Source organism: Peromyscus californicus, unplaced genomic scaffold, assembly GCF_007827085.1.
Source record: "Peromyscus californicus insignis strain IS unplaced genomic scaffold, ASM782708v3 Scaffold_18__1_contigs__length_77618521, whole genome shotgun sequence".
NCBI classification, from domain to species: domain Eukaryota; kingdom Metazoa; phylum Chordata; class Mammalia; order Rodentia; family Cricetidae; genus Peromyscus; species Peromyscus californicus.
Window position 1 is genome coordinate 11,443,945 of NW_026294480.1, and position 16,931 is coordinate 11,460,875.

General features: G+C 40.3%; 1 protein-coding gene across 11 annotated transcripts in view; it reads right to left on the bottom strand.

The window, feature by feature from the left end:
• Positions 1-16,931, bottom strand: part of Dnah5 (dynein axonemal heavy chain 5) — a 289,003-nt gene that overhangs the window by 112,933 nt on the left and 159,139 nt on the right. For all 11 annotated transcript variants that reach the window (XM_052743036.1, XM_052743034.1, XM_052743032.1 and 8 more), the window contains 8 exons: positions 15,590-15,768; positions 14,720-14,907; positions 14,189-14,383; positions 10,867-11,001; positions 9,580-9,687; positions 7,323-7,476; positions 3,659-3,805; positions 588-829 (listed from right to left, as the gene is read on the bottom strand). In XM_052743036.1, coding sequence (XP_052598996.1) covers positions 588-829; positions 3,659-3,805; positions 7,323-7,476; positions 9,580-9,687; positions 10,867-11,001; positions 14,189-14,383; positions 14,720-14,907; positions 15,590-15,768 — 1,348 coding nt within the window. The remainder of the gene's footprint in view (positions 1-587; positions 830-3,658; positions 3,806-7,322; positions 7,477-9,579; positions 9,688-10,866; positions 11,002-14,188; positions 14,384-14,719; positions 14,908-15,589; positions 15,769-16,931) is intronic.

Here is a 16,931-nt window from a genome sequence, read left to right on the forward strand (position 1 = left end):
CTTATAATATGGATTTAATAAGATATATAAGTATGCAAGGTATATAACTATAATCAAATTCTAATTAATATATTTTAGAATATATTGACAGTAATAAACTACTCTACCTGGTCATAAGTTGAAGTAATATCATATGAAATATTATTTCCAACCACAAAGTTAAAATTAATATTATGACTACTGAAATTTTTATATGCAATTTTAACAAATTATCTTTAAGTTAAATTTATAAGATGGTTGTTCCCAAATTTTATGTGAACAAGTACCTTTCAAAACTGCCATGGATCCACAAAGTGATGAAATTAAATTTTATTCTTCAGTCCTCAGACACACTTTGGCAGGATTATTGATTCACGTAGGCCTGACAATTACCTGGAAATCACAGTTCTAAGTGATTAGAAGAGGACTGGAGAAGCCTGTGAGGGCCAATCAGGGTCTGAACACCCCTGTGCATTCAAGAGCCTTTCATAAACAGTTCTATAAAAAGGTAATTACACCACCAGCTGCAGAAGAATCAGCATGCTCACAAAAAATGCTGAAGACTCTTTTCCCTTTTTAATTATACAAAAGAAAGAACTCAATCATACCTCAAGAATAGGGCTCCAATCAAGGACAGAGGAACTCATGAAAACCATTCCATTTCTTGAGACGGTGGCAGGAGAAGCATTGTCAATGTTATGAGGTTCAAAAACAATCTTGCAGTTTGGAGCCATGGGAATCCGATCGCCATTGGCCAGAGTCAGAGTTTTATTATCATCCAAAACGGAATTCAGATTTTCAATCCAGATGGCATCAACTGGACCATCAAGAACTATCCAGATATGTTCCCCTGGAATGCCACCCAAGAAGAAAGAAAGAGAGCACACAGCATACAGGTGCCTATGTAAGTAGCTACGAAGCTTCAGAGAGCACTAGAGCTCTATATAATGTCCATAATTTTAAATAAAGCATTGATCTCAATGATGACTAAGTTGAATGAGCACAAAGGACCTTCTAAGTTCCTTATGTTATGCACAAACTATAGTAAAATCAAAACTCCTTTGTTCCTTAAACAAAGACTCACTAAGCACCCTCTACATGCAGCACTGTTCTAGGGGCTGGGATATGGCAGCAAGTTAGACAAACAATGTACCACCTTCAGAGAGCTTACACTCTAAGAGGGAAAGACAGACAAATAAACAGAGAAACCATAAAGAAATTTTAAACAGATTCAGAGAAGAGGCACTATTTTGGATTAGGTGATTAGTTAAGGATTTCACACAGAGAATGAAGTGATTTAAAGATCTGGAGGTATGATTTTTTTTTTCCCAACTATGAACAGAAAGTAAAAAGACCCTGGAGCAGGAACAAGCTTCAGGTGATAAAATGGACTGAATGCTTTGTACTCTCCAAGGTGAGATGTTGAAATATTATCTCAAGATTAAATGTATAGGATTATGGAATAAAGGAATGATGTCAGGAATGGGGCTAGTGTCCTGGTATGAAAAAGAAATCCCTCACCCCTCTGTCCATGAAATGATACAACCAAGAAGTTGGCAGCCTTCAAAACTGTGCAAAGTAACATCTGTCTGTAGTTTGTGGACCATCTTGTCTATTGTGTTGTATTACAGCAGCCCAAAGGGATGGAGAAAAGTAAATAAGACAGTCTAGGACAGGAAGAAACCAGACCTAGCTAACAAGATGAGAAGGAGTGGTACATCATTGTAACAGGAAAGACAATGAGGAGAGACAGGCAGAGTTAAGAACAAATTCAGTTTTGCATATGTTAATGTCCAACAGAGATTCCCAAGAGAGTTGTTGAACTAGAAGTTTAAGAGAGAGATCAGGACTAAATATTAGAATATAGAAACTTTCAGCTTAGAAGTGACATTTAAAGCCACAGGGGATGTATAGGTTTCTTCTAGAAAAAAAAATGTAGAGAGAGACAGGTCTGAAAACAGAGACAATGCAATATTTAGATTTCTGTCAGGGACTCCGTTGTTGCCCCTCCAGCCTCCCACCCTTTCCAGACATCTCATCCCAGTGAATGTGGGAGGAAGGAAGCCCACAGGATGAAGGATCTCTGAGACCAAGCATTCACGATTCAGAAAAGGGTGATCAACTATGAGAGAGACCATTGAAGGCAGAACTAGACTGAAAAGAAAAGGCAGTCTGTATCTGATAGGCCAGAAATCACCAAAGTCCTTCAAAGTGTAATTTCAGGAGAGAGTGGGGACCAGCCTGACAGGAGTCCCGTAAGGAGGTAATTGGAGCTAGAAAATGACAAGCAGAAGAAGGCTCAACAAGAATGCAAATGTAGGTGAAGGTTATGTGGCTCCCATTGTAGCTCCTCTTCATGTCTGTCTGTCTGTCTGTTACTCAGCAACACTGTCACTGTCTGCTTCTAAATGTTCTTTGCTGTGCATGACTGTGAGTATTCTATTCAAGTTAAATGGCTTGGGATCCCTCATGAAACCCACTCAGCTGGCCATTGGTGAAATGGTGACCTCATTACAGGTCTCTGTGGAAGACAAAGTTTCTGTGCCCTCTCTAAAGGAGACTGCCTGCTGAGCAATTCTGGGAGGGAAAACTCACCACTGGATCCACCTTGATGCAGGGTTATTGAACAAATCAGAAGCAAACTTGTAATTTCCAGTAAAGTAACTGTTACTAATAGGGGCACTTTCACTCTCACTACCATTTGAATACCGATGTCAAAGGAGCTCCTTCCCGCCTGGGAGAACTCTGAGGGTGCTATCTCACACAGGTGTCAGCGGGGGTCTGCTGCCCAAAGTGAAGGCAGTGTCTGCCAAAAGCTCTTCCTGTGTTCTTTGCCCTGCAATTGTAGTCACTGTCCCTTTCTCCCTCAGAAGTGAGAAGACACAATGAGAGGCCAGCTGCTGCCATCTCTGCCTGCTGAGCTTATATTCTGAGAACACACTGCGCTCTGCTTACAGGGTCCAGAAGTGAGACCACTCAGACTGAGCAGCAAGTCTTTAAATGTTTGCTTTAACAACCCAATACCAGTGTCCCCCAAACAGAAGGATTTGCTAGCTCGCTTTTGGTATATATAATTTTCTGCCCAAAGAAGCTCATTTCTCTACATGATTTCTTAGGAGAATCAGTTTTTGAAAACAAGCTGTATATAAATAAATGTTATATTTTTAAACTATGCAGTGAACATAGTCAGTCACAGTAAAAAATCATTTTATTCAATGCTATCAACCTTCCTTAGCAGCTTTTCTCTATTCTAAAATATTACAAGGATACATAAGCATTACTTTAAAAACAAACGTTCTTTTAAAGAGGAAGCATTTAGAGCCAGCAAAAGAGCTCAACAGATAAATGCCCTTGCCTCCAGGCCTCAAAACCCTGAACCCACATGGTAGGAAAGACAGAACCAACCCCTAAATCTGTCCTCTGACTTCAACATGCACACTGTGACATATGCACACACACACACAAAAAATAAACAAACAAATAAATAAAATGCAATTAAAAATGTGTAGTTTAAGTGTACTAATCAATAATTTCATCACTTCAACACTCACAAATGAACTGAAACCTTTTACTTAGTCTTGGCTAACGTATGTGGACAACACTGCTGTTCGGTAATTCTACCTAGCCACCTACGGTTTTATTTATAAGTGTATGTTTAAAATAATATTAATTCCTCTACCTTTCTTGGCTTTCAGTGTTTTCCTCCAAAGGGTAGAAAATATTCCATCGGTCCAATCATTTGTGGCCACATCAAGTCGACCAAACATCTGTGGGGCAGTAATTGCTTTGGGATTCATCCTCATTTCTCTGTGCGGTTTTCCACAACCTGCAGCAAGTGCATCCAAATTTTAAACATCTCAGATGTGGCATGAAGCAGCATTGTGCTAATTTGTGGTGTACTGTCAGTAAGTGGTCAAAATATGAAAAGTGAAAAATCACACTGAAAATATATGTCATTCTGCATTCCAGGTTATAATTAGCCTTGTTATCCTTTACTGAGTACAGCACTTTGCTGTCTAAGAAATAAATTTATATTGCCTTGGGGACAAAAGGGATGCCATACTGGAACTCTGAGAGTACTTTCTGTGTATAAGAATTATCCAGTCCATTGGAGGGTCCTAAGAGAATAAAAGACATGAGAAGGGAAGAATCCCCCCGCCTTTTTTTTTCTCTTTTGTAACTGAGCCTAGGCAGTTGTTCATCGTCTACAGTCTTCCAGCTAGGACTGATGCCGTCTTATGCCCTGCCTTTCGGTTATAGAAGTACAGAACCAGCTCTCCTGAGTCTCCAGTTCGTGACAAACAAGGGAGAACTGCTTGGCATCCATCACCATTAAAGCCAATTTACAAGAAATCTGTGGGGGGGAGAGGGAGTGGGTGTGTGCATGTGTGTGTGTGGGGGGGGGGTGTGCATGTGGGGGGGTGTGCATGTGGGGGGAGGGGGAGGGGTATGTGCGTGGGTGTGGGGCGCGGTGTGCGTTTGGGTCTGTACTGCATCAGTTTTCCTAGAGAACCCCAACTAAAACACCCACTTAGGAAAACAGAACCAAATTTCTAATTTTTTAGAAATCACAAAGCAAATTGGGGTAATTATTTGCAGTATTCTATGTTGCTAAAGTTGAACTGAAGCAGAGCTTTCGCAATGGATGACATCCATAATGCTCTGGCTACACTACTTTTTTTTTTTTCAATACAATCACACTTTATGAAAATCTTTAAATGTATGTTGGTCGGTTTCATCGATGAAACCCGTATCTGTTCTAACAGTCTAAGAATAAATACTTGACTTCCATAATGTTGCTGAAACCAATTCTGTTGGGTCTTCCTCTGGGCGTTTCTTGTCAGAGTCCTGACCACTCCACCTCTGTGGACTCTGACCTAGTATGGGCACCTTTCCTGACTTTCAATCTCTATAAGCCTCCTACCCCTGACCTCTTCCCTCCATGGCCATCAGATGGGTTTCTGTATGTAGGGATGATCATGCCACACCAAGTTCAACGGCTTCTCTAGACACATGGAATGAAACCCAGGTATTTAGTGTAATTGGAAAGCTCCCCATAGCATAGCAACTGCCCTAGTTTGGGCCCCATGAAGGCAGAGACCAAAAAAAGGAATTGGATTCTGGGAGTCTGGAATGAAGGGACAAAGAAGCAGAATAAGTCGGTCAATGGCACATCACTAAACTACTCAACTACGGAGTAGACTTCAAAAAAAATAGGAGGTGGGACACTGGCCATCAACTCTTCTCCCCTACTAGTTAAGGATATGGCTGCCTCAAGGACATTAATTCCTGCTCGAGTCATTTCCTTGTCTAGAAATAAAGTATAGAACTAAAAGCTGGGAAATATTTCTGAAGGTAGAGTGGGGTCCCCCCAACACAGTTACACCTACACCAGAGTGCTAAAGCGGAGTGATACTGGATGTTAAGAGTAAGCTCTCACTACACCTCTACACACAGCTTACCACACCCAGCCCCACCACCGCCCACAAACTGTGTTTCAGCTGTGCAGAAGTACTCCATCACTGTATCACATCCTTCCCAATCACTCTTACCCTTTACAGGCTCCTCTTGTCACAAAAAAAATGTCTTTTATCAACTAGCTCAACCCTTAGATGACATGGCACCTTCTCTGTAAGACTCTCTGTCACAACTTAGAAAGTTTCACAGCCCCTCCACTTCTATTCCCATTATAGCAAGCCTTCCTCATAACAATTAAATGTTCGGTTATAATTATGTGTCTATGCCTGCTCTCCCTGCTTCATTGTTAACCTCTTACATGCTTTTGTATGCTTGTTTCCCTGCTTCTGATATCAAACCTGGCAGAATCGCAAAGAACAGAATATTACAAAACAATTAGTGTGAGTTGCATTGTGAATCAGCAAACAGCACGCATGGGTCATGCACCTCTTTAACAGGAGTTCCACCCAATTATCTCCTTTGTATTTTGGATAATTAAACTTTTCAACATGAAACAATGTGCTACTTAATCTAATTAATGTTTATCTTATACACTAAAGCCAAGAATAAGTTAACAAACAGTAAATAGTCTAGTAATAAATTTATCTTTTCAAGAAACTCCTCCCAAACCCACAATGCCAAATGGATTCTATAATTCAGATGTAGTGTGCATAATGTATCTATATTCTTTAATATTTAGCATTTCATTTTGTTCAAGTCATTGCACCAGGTGCATATACAGTTGATTGTTAACAGAAAATAGCTTCAACTGTAATAAAAATATTGAGCAGACTTATGAAAGCATCATCATTTAAAGACATATAAAAAATCCTAAACAGAAGGTTCACAGCATACATGAAAAGCCATGTAATAAATCCTCAAGATGTGAGTCCTGAGTTTGGAGAGAGTAGTTGCTGGCAAAGAACACAGTTTGTCACCATCTGAGGACATCTGGTAGAGCCCTCACATACAAAACACACATTATCCAATAATTTCTGGAAATGAGACCAAATCTATCATGTGAGGAGCTCTGCCGTAGGGACTGTCAATTTCCAGCAATGAACAGCAGTGTACCAGTGTCGGTGAGCTGGGCTCAGTTAACTGGAACCCTGTGGTACCTTTTCCCACTTTGGTGTTGTATATTTCATTCCAACAGACCAAGTTCATAAAATTTTGTAATTTAGCTCTGCAACCACTCAGGCTGCTAACATGTTCAGAAGCATCAGTGTTCAATGAGAATCAGAGAACACAAGAATAATGGCCAACATGGCAATACCCATTATCCTTAGATGGCCTAAGGCCATCTTGAATGTAAAGCTGAGGGGGCATCTGGAAATAAAACTCATTTATTGAACTTCACTAGAGAAATATCTGCATTTGTGGTACTTTAGATGACTCTTCATGACAGAATTTAAGAGTTGAGAGTGGAATTATTTTTGTTTACTCGAAAGTAACATTGTATTATGGATTAAGTAGGAAGCAGCATGGTATGTTGGGTATTTGCTGATGGACCCTTATCATAACTCTGTCCCATCACTTACCATTTTCTGACCTTAAGCATTTCTGAATCTGAGCCTTGATTTTATTTTGTACTAAATAACAGCCTCCTCCCAAATTTAACATGAGGAGGAAATTAAATGTGTAAAACACCCAGCACCATGAAAATGCCACTTTAAAATGTTTCCTTTCTGTGGTGCATGAACACAATATATTATTTCTTTTTTTTAATATATTATTTCTTAAATGTTCCCAATTAGTAGTAAATTACCATTCCTTCCTTAGAAAAGATGTGTTTACCTCTCTGTCTTCATGTCTCTCTTGAGTACTCAAATGTGCCGCAACTGTTGAAATGTGTCCCCCAGGGCAATGAAATTGCTGCTTCGTACCTGTCATGGCTTTCATCAGGGTGTGGATGCATGTGGTCTTCCCTGCTCCACTGGGTCCCAGGGTCATCATTCCGTGCCTCACCCTCTGTGTTTCAAACAGCTGGATGACTTTCAGTTTCCAAGGAGGGTGGTTAATTAAGCCAGCTTCCTCAACCTGGAGCACAACAAAATCCCTGTATTAGATACCATCCAACGTGATCCAGATTTACTGAAGATTAAAGGTGGAGAAGAAATGGGGGGAGGGCATTGTGGATTAACAGCTGTGGAGCTTCTGTTTGCAAAGAAAGAAAGCGACCTGAGGGTGAATAATAGGGGTGACGATATAATAGACACCCGGGAGTGTGAGGACACTGACTGCAGTCAGACTGCCTCCTTCACAGCATTCAAATTCATAAACTGTATGGTGTGGACTTAACCACAACTTAAAAAAAAAAAAACCTACCACACAGAACTAATGCATGCAAACACAGACAATGAGTAGACCAACATAATCAAACAATCATCCTAAGCTGGAAAGAAACACCTAAATTTCTCTTCGGGAACTGACCCATCAGTACTAATATTTTAATAAATGTAAGTCTGAGGAGAAACTTAAGAAAAGAGAACAAAATAGCCAAATGTATCTGGAACACTTGATTTAAATAATGATATTTATAACCAGAAAAAATGTTTAGTAGATCAGATTGATTGAAAGTCCATGTAAATTCCAAGCCATCTCAATACTAGCCAGCACACTACGGCTTCTGTCTACTAAAGGCATGGAGTGAGGAGTTTCCAAACACTGTTCTAAGATTAACCTGCAAAACAAGATGACGAGATTGCTACTATCAACAAGGCAGAAAATTGAACCCTAGAATGATCAATGTTCCATGAGGTACAACTTGTAGCCATGAAGTTGGAATCTGAGCCCAAAACATCTATAGGTCTATGATCTATCTATAAAATGACAAAATCACACTTTAACTTGCTGTAAATCATGATTTTATTTTGACTAGGATAGTTTCGACTTCATGAACACAGTGGCTTTGTCGAGCCCAGAAGAAGGTGTTCTGCACCTCTTCTCTTTTCCAGTTCATGCATTCTTTCTGCACCCTCTCCCACAATGCTCACTGAGCTATAGAGAGGACGTCATATGTACAGTTCCACACCCATGGTCACGTGGTCAGCCCTGATTAAACTCAGGAAGTTGCAAAACCAAACAAAAAGACATGAAAGGGGATTTATAGTAAAGATGGAGGTGGATAGGGGTGGGAAGTATATAAAAGAAAGTATAGATGAGGGTGATAAGAACGTGTCATATACATTTATGAAATTATCAAACAATAAATTTAAGTAATAAAATATTAAACACAAAAATCATTTTTGGATAATGATCATGTATCTTTACATAATATACACTCTTCAGAAAATTCATTTCCTACCAGCAACTGACATAAGTCATCTTATAAATTACTTAGCCTTTTAGAAAGGGCTGTAATTAATTTAGCCGAATGATGAGGAAATATTTTTGCAGAATGAATTATTACTATTATGGATCAGTAAATGCAGACTTCAGAGCACTAATTCTAAAGCAGAAATACACAGGAAGTACTACCGCATTTGAATTGTACTGCAAATATTTTCAACAAAATCAATTTTATGTTAAAAACTAATGACCATGGGGAAAAAAACAGTATTTTCTCCCCAAAATTTTTCTTCATGGAAGGCAAACTGAGGGGCAAGGCTGACACTGTTCGTTTCCCCTCATAGAAAGACTCTGGTCAATTAGACAGTACCAAGTGTCCATAAATCCAGACACTTAACTAAGCACATTACAATGGATCCCTCTACCACAGAGACGATGAAAGACTACCCAAGTGTCCAGAAGACAAGAATGAATGTGGAGAAGTCACATGATGTCACTGCAAGCAGAACACAGAAACAGAAGCCTGGAGACCACTGTTGGAGATGCCAGAGCCAAGCAGAGGCTCAGCAGGAAGCCATTCAAGTCCCCCACAGACCCTGACAACTGTGACATTTTATTTCTGAATCTGGTGGAATGATTGCCACTAATGCAGAGGCCATTTGGATATGACTCACTGGACATGTGGCTGTCGGGGGAGCTTCATCAATGGCCTGCAGTGACTTCTCCTTTAAAAAAAGCTGCAGCCTCGGTGTCACTCTGGGGGCCACAGGTGCAGGTGAGGACGTTCCCCTTGATTCCCACCAAACTCAGAGAAATCAGACCCAGCACTTGGTTCACCATGAAATGCATTACCTGTTTACCGATCGCTGTCTCCAGCTCAGGGTAGCCTGCTTTGTCCAAAAGGATATTTGGGAATAGATCTTCAATCAAACTCAAAAACAGGGGTTCATCTTCATCAATCTACAAAAAACAAATTCGGAAATAAGACCAACTATTTTAGCACAAACACAGAATATACAGAAAGTTTGAAAACATTCAACACAGGCCAATGTGACCACTAGTAGATGAAATATAACCTCTATCAAATTTGAGTAATATGCTCCTCATGCTTCCCATAATTAAAAAGTTAAAATGAGAAGAGAAAAGAAAGAAATAAACAGAAGGAAAGAAAACCCTACCTACATTACAAATGTTTTATAAAATCCCCCATTCAGAAGACATAGTCTGCAATTCCTAATTTAGGCTAAAGTACGTTCATACTTCTTTTTGAAACAAAAACAGCATTTTGTCATTCCATAGTCATTGACACTAGGCGTTGATTATCAGTAGTTACTATAAGAATGAGAAATTAGCTGGGCAGCGGTGACATACGCCTTTAATCCCAGCACTCGGAAGGCAGAGCCTGGCAGATCTCAGTGATTTTGAGGCCAGCCTGGTCTACAGAGCGAGATCCAGGACAGGCACCAAAATTGCACAGAGAAACCCTGTCTCAAAAAACTGAAAAAAAAAAAGAAAGAAAGAAAGAAAAGAAAAAATGAGAAATTATTACATCCTTGTAAAATTTAATACAACTCTTACCAGGCTCCAAAGTTTTTTTTAAAAAAAGCAAGTTTTTTGTTGTTTTGCTTTGGTTTGGTTTGGTTTGGTATGGTTTGGTTTGGTTTGGTTTGGTTTGTTTTTTTTGTTTGTTTTATCCACCACACAGAAATGATTTAAACTCTTTGGGTCTTTAATGGATGGGTTTTTTAAATAATTTTTTATATTTCATGGACATGTTTTGCCTGTGTGTATGTGTGTGCCTCATGCCTGAGGAGGCAGCCACCATGTAAGTGCTGGGAATCAAACCTGGGTCTTCTTGAAGAGCAGCCCATGTTCTTAGGTGCTCTTGACTGCTGAGCCATCTCTCCAGCCCTGTGTGTGGATTGTTTTTTAATCAATTCAATTCTACTGAAATAGAAATATTTCTAACTAGGTGTGAGCCATTTGAAAAGGACCTTCTCAAAATGTACAATTTAAACTCTGATCTTTAGCACTTGATCTGAGAATTGGGCATTGAAATAAATTTAAATAAATATTTCTAAATATGATTCGTTAAACTCATACTTAAGCAGGTGGAATACTTCCACGTGTGAGTCTCACCAGTTTAGAAAGATTCATGTCACGCAGCACACGCATTACAATGGTAGATTCTGTATCCGTGGGACTGGCTCTTTTTGCTGCCCCTAGGGTGCGCAGAACTGACAAAATGTTACGTAGACCAAAGTCATAGTGGACCTGAAAAAAAGGAAGTGCTGGGCTTATTTCCAATACTATCCTAGTCATGGAAACAATATGAATTTGGTGGAGAACACAGGCATGATAATAAATTAATGCTGAGTTCCTTAAAGAAAAAAAAAAGTATGCCATGTTTTGTTGATACTCAGGGAAGACCTGCCCTTTCTTAAACAGAAATGGAGGAGGGGTGGATTGGGGCATAGAAACAGAGGGAGGATTGGGGGGACTGGGAGGAGAGAAGGTAGGGGAAACTGTGGCTGGGATATAAAACAAATAAATTTATTTTTTTTAAAAGTAGAAAAAATTCTCTTTATTGACACGCTTTTGGAAAAACTGAAGACTATCTGAGAGTCTTTCTTTCTACCATCATTAGCCTAAGTCCTTAGTTTAAGACTAAGATGAGTCTAGACAGGGGGAAAGTAGACATTTCCTCTTAGACTGTGACATCCCTTTGACTTCCTCTCAAACATTCATACACGTGAAAATGTATTTGTGTCTCTATAGCTAAAATTCAGGACCAGAACTAAACTCAGACACTACACTCTTAAACTTTTGCTAATAATAAAGGGCTATTAAACATGAGGAAAAGAAGCCACATTCCAGGATCACCTGGAGGAAGAGTCCCGCTAAATCTGGAGCCATGCCCCAGCTTTGTGCTTAGGATAGTAATTAGGAAAGTTCTACATTCCAAATGCTAGCATATATGAGGTGAATAGTTAAAATTCCATTACCCAACCACTGTGGAATTATAGCTGGCAGTTCTACAAATTGAAACTGGAGCAACCAGGCCAGGTGCACAGGCAGAGGCCTGTGATCCCAGCACCTGGAGACTGCAGCAGGGGGATTTCAACTTTAAGGCGAAATGGCAAGTTCCAGCCCATGCTGAGTCACGTAGTGAGACATTGTCTTAAAAATGTAAGAAGTTGACCTTCCATGTGATGCAACAAACCCAGTCTCGAAATGATGCTTGAACAACTATGTATAACATTCATTTTTGACTAGTCACAAAAAAACAGAAGTAGGGAGCCCCCCAATGCCCAGCTGCCCTGCAGCAGATGAATGGAGAATGGAAACAGCATTTTCACACAGTGGAGTATTATTTCGACACATAAAGAAGGCTCTCCACACCACCTCACAGATGAACCTTGAAGATATTATGCTAACTAAAGTATGTCAGCCACAGAAGAACAAACACTGGAGGGTTTCATTTACATGAGTTTTCTATTAAGTTCCAAGACACAAAAATTAGAATAGTGGCTACAGGGGCTAGGAGAGGGAAAAAGGAAGCAGTCAATTTGCAGAGTTTGGTTATAATAGAAATTATGAAAATTATCAGTAGATTTATTCATTGTAAACACACTTAACACCACTGAACTGTATACTTGAAGTGGCTGATATAGTAAGTTATGTGTTTTACCACAATAAAGTCCTAACTACATGAAAACAAAATTAAAATTGAAAGTCGTTGGCTAACCCACAGGGAGATGCTGCACCTAGCTCAGGGCTTGTGCATTGAGGGTGGAGCATAGGAAAGCACACAAGGTCAGTTCCTGCCTTCAAGGAATTCAAGTTCTTAAGAGAAACAAAGAAACAAAAGTGTGAGGGAATGTGCACCAAAGTGTCAGTGGATGAAATTAAGCAAGCGAAACTTCCTTTCAGAACTGGAATTGTGTTAAATACATGGGCCTGAGGAGTATCTGCCAGGGGATGGCTGCTCTGTAGGCATGGATTCCTGTCATTTCCTGAGGGCTTTGTGGATGTGACTACAGGAGCGAGGCAGGTGGAACACAGAAGCAGCGACGGGAGCTGGTGACATGGAACGTCCTCTACGTTCAAGAAACAGAAGGGAGGAGATAGTTCAGGAAACCCATGCCCGACCAAGAGCGAGATGACATCACCGCTCTGGCCACCACCTTCATAGCAGTCTTGGACCATACATAGGACCCCCTTAAGAAGGCTTCAGAGCCTCAGACATTATGAAATATTGCCCGCTGTTTCAAGTCGCTAAGCTTGTTGCTGAAATCGTTACTCGGTGATAGACAATTAATACAGATGCAATAATTAACTCATGTCTCCTAGCCATTAACTCTCATGGGGGCTTGATTTGATAGCCCAAACCTATGGGAACCTATCAAGAGATTTACAGCAGAAAAGGCCATTAGCCAAGCTTGGTTAAATATACGGGTGAGCTCAGGAGTAAGAAGAGTCAATGACTCATAAGTTCCTGAAAACTATGCCATCACCTGGTACACCATGTTCGGATACAGAATACATAAATTGCTAACAGCAATACCATTCATATTATAGCTCTTAAGTCAGTTTGCAGAGTAAACTGCATCACTCCTATGCTAGAAATAGTAATTTCTTTAAATGTACTTCTTAACAAAAGTCTAGAGAATATCAATTTTGTGGGGGCTTGGGAGATAGCTCTGTAGGCCACATGCTTGTTGTGTAACCATAAGATCTGACATCAGTCTGGAAACCTATGCATAAAAAAAAAAATGCCAGGCATGGTAGCATGTACTTGAGTTCACAGCACTGGGAAATCAGAAACAGGCAGGTCCCTAGTGCTCACTGGCCCTAGCTTACTTAGTTAACTCAAGGCCAGTGAAAGCCCCTATGGCAAAAGCTGAGGTGGACAGTACCTTAGGAACAGTGCATGGACCTGATCTTTGGCCTCCATGCATGTGCACACACAAAGCACGTGTCCCTGCACACACACACACACACACACACACACACACACACACACACACATACACAATCAGCGTTTGTCATTTTAAACTTAGTGTCAGAGTTACCTTGTTAAGAGTTCTAATCCGAGCTGAGAAGCTATTGGTAATTGGTGGCTTCTGGCAGTGGTCAAGGTGGTTTTTAACAGGAATACAGCTGGAGAGGCCACCCATGCTCCTGTAGAGCGGCCTACACCCATGCACATACTGGCAGCTCTATGTAGACTCAGTTGATTTTTTTTTGAAAAAACACATGAAATTTGGAGAGAAAAGTAGTGAAGGGGATAAAGAAAGAATTGAGGGGATATAATGTGGGGTGGATTTATTAAAATACATTATCTGCATATATGAAATTCCCAAACAATTTTTTAAAGAACTGGAAATATTCTAGTGAACAGAAAGATGAAATGTTGCCAACCACATTAAAAAAAAAAAAAACCTTCAGAATAACACACCTGCTTCGAGAGCTGCTCCTCACACAGCTGGTAGAGTGTGAAAAATTTCCTGGCCAGAACTACGTTGTCAATGAAGCCACAGCTGGCCAACTTCACCCTGATGATAATCTGACGGTCAGGGACCATCATGGCCACGGATCGGAAGTTTATCTTCAAGTTTTCCGGGAGTTCCTGGCGCCCAGCATAGCCAGGGTTCTAAATGGAAACAAAACCCAAGGATGAATGACAGACACACTCCTGGGGCAACTAGGACACACTGGCATGATATTAAAAGATTCATTATGCACACAACACAAATCGGGAATGTCAATCGGGGAGCTCATTTACATATCTCACTCTTCTATTGCCTGGACAGACTAAGTCATGAGTTATTAATACGAGCTTTGTTTAGCACTTAAAGACTTTCAAACAGGAATGATAATTACAATCTCAATTTTCATTCCTGAAGCGCAGGTGACACGGGACTGGGGAGAGGTATGGGCACCGTGACAAGAAGGCTGAGTTTCTGTGGCTCACCTAGCAATTCCTCACCATAGTTAGAAAAAGTCCAAATTCTGGGTTCATGGTCACATTATCTCCATCAGTAAAAATGAAAGATCTTTTCCGCTCCTTTTTGCATGTGAGAATAATGGAGATTTGCTGGGCTGCTACGGAGAGAACTGGTAGATCGATACGGTTGAATTCGTCAAAGCAACCCCAGGACCCAGACTGTGCCAGCCCTTAGAAAGGAAATTAAACAGAAAATCCAATTAGTATATCATTTCTGAAAACCAGGAAAACGGATATTACGCAGCTGCCAAAATGAACCAGAGATCAGTTTATTCAAAACTGAAGTCAGGAAATAAACAGTGCATGGAGAGGCCCAAAACGGCCAACAAGTTGGCAGCTTGTCTGTAAACATCCAACCCATGGTACTGACAACAAGTGCCTAACAAAAGGCAAATTACATCCACCTAACACTGCTCAGACTGAGCTTGTCAAATAAAACAACCTGGAAAAAGAACACCAAAATATATCTAGTTCTTGAACAAAGTAAACAAATCTTGCTGTTCTTGTTGCTGCAGATTGAATCAAGTCTCCCACAAGCTAAACTGTGTTCCCAGTGGGCTGCATCACCCACCCTGAGAGAGAAATCTTATCTTTAAATTTGTTTGTGTCTTGTAAGTATATGGGTGTTTTGTTTGCATGTACCTCTGCACACCAGAAAAAGGCATCAGATTCCATTATAGATGGTTGTGAGCTGCCATGTGGTTGTTGGGAATTGAACTCAGGACCTCTGGAAGAGCAGAGCAGCCAGTGCTCTTAACCACTGAGCCATCTCTCTAGCCCTGAGAGATAAATCTTAACAAGAAATTTCACCTGGCCTGGTATTTTTCAGTCAGTGAAAGACACAGGGCTCACCTTTGAATATCCGCCCAAGTCCTCGGAAATCCATCTGGTCTGAGCAGTTGAAAACCACAACGTATTTCCCAAGACACCGGCCCATATCCTTGGTGGTTTCTGTCTTGCCTGTTCCTGCAGGACCAGCAGGGGCTCCTCCCATGCTCATTCCTAGAGCTTGAGCCAATGTGATGTAGCACCTATGAGGCCAAGTTGTCGTTAGAAACTTGCTACAGCATCCCAAAGGCACTCAAGTCATCACAGAGAAATGAACCTGTGCATGATTAAAAGACGCAGGAAGAGGGCCAATTTCCCTATACCTAATTTCCAGTGCTATATCCTAAGACAAATGCCCTCATGCATGTTGAGATGTGCTATGGAGAAAGAAGAAGGAAGTTTAGGAAGTCTGTAAAAAGTTAGATTTCTTTACTGACATTTTTCAGGCTTTATGTTCATGATAATTATTGGGAATGTATAAGCATGAGAAAAAGAATGTAGAGCATTGCCAACATTTATTTGGCAACTCTTCCCTAGAAATCTATCCATATCAAAAGAATGACATTTAGACAGTCTCACTGATCATGAGGGAAATGCATATCATTGTATATCACCTGGCACTCTAAAGGAAGGATGTCACTAAAAGAGTAAAGGGAAGCATTGCTGAGGAGATTGCATACTATTGATGAAGATGAGGCTTGGTGAAGTCACGATTGAAAACTAAATGAACTTTCCCCCAAAAAAATGAAAACCAGCACTAACACACACCCTAACAATCTCCCATCTCAGTGCATACACAAAAAAGATGAATTCACCCCTTCATGAAAGTGTCTATCCTGCTACGTTCACTGTAGGCCAAGAAAAGACCCAGTTGTCAGCTAATGGATACTTTGATACCCACAAAAAGACCCAATTGTCAGTTAATGGATGAATGAACTTTTCAAAATATGGTTTTATACAATGGAATACTTTTTAGTCTTTAAAAAGAAAATCCTACCATTTGCCATACAGGAGTAGACCCAAGGAAATTTTACTAAGTAAAATAAGTCAGACACCAAAAGACAAATACTGCATGATTTCACTCACATGCTAGGAAGAGAGTGGGCAGAATACATAGAGAATAAACCAATAGTGGCCAAAGGCAGAATAGAGACAGGAAATAAGACGTAGGGCAGATGATTCAACATATCTATTTTGTAAGGTCAGTAAATACAGACAGTTGATGTGCAACGGGATTATAGTTAATAAAACTTTATTGTCCTAGGAGTCTTCATCAAAATTAATAGATTTTAGCTGTTCTCTCCAAAATAAGTAACTGTGAGCTGCTGGCTATGCTAACATGCATCACTATAATAACTACTTCCTA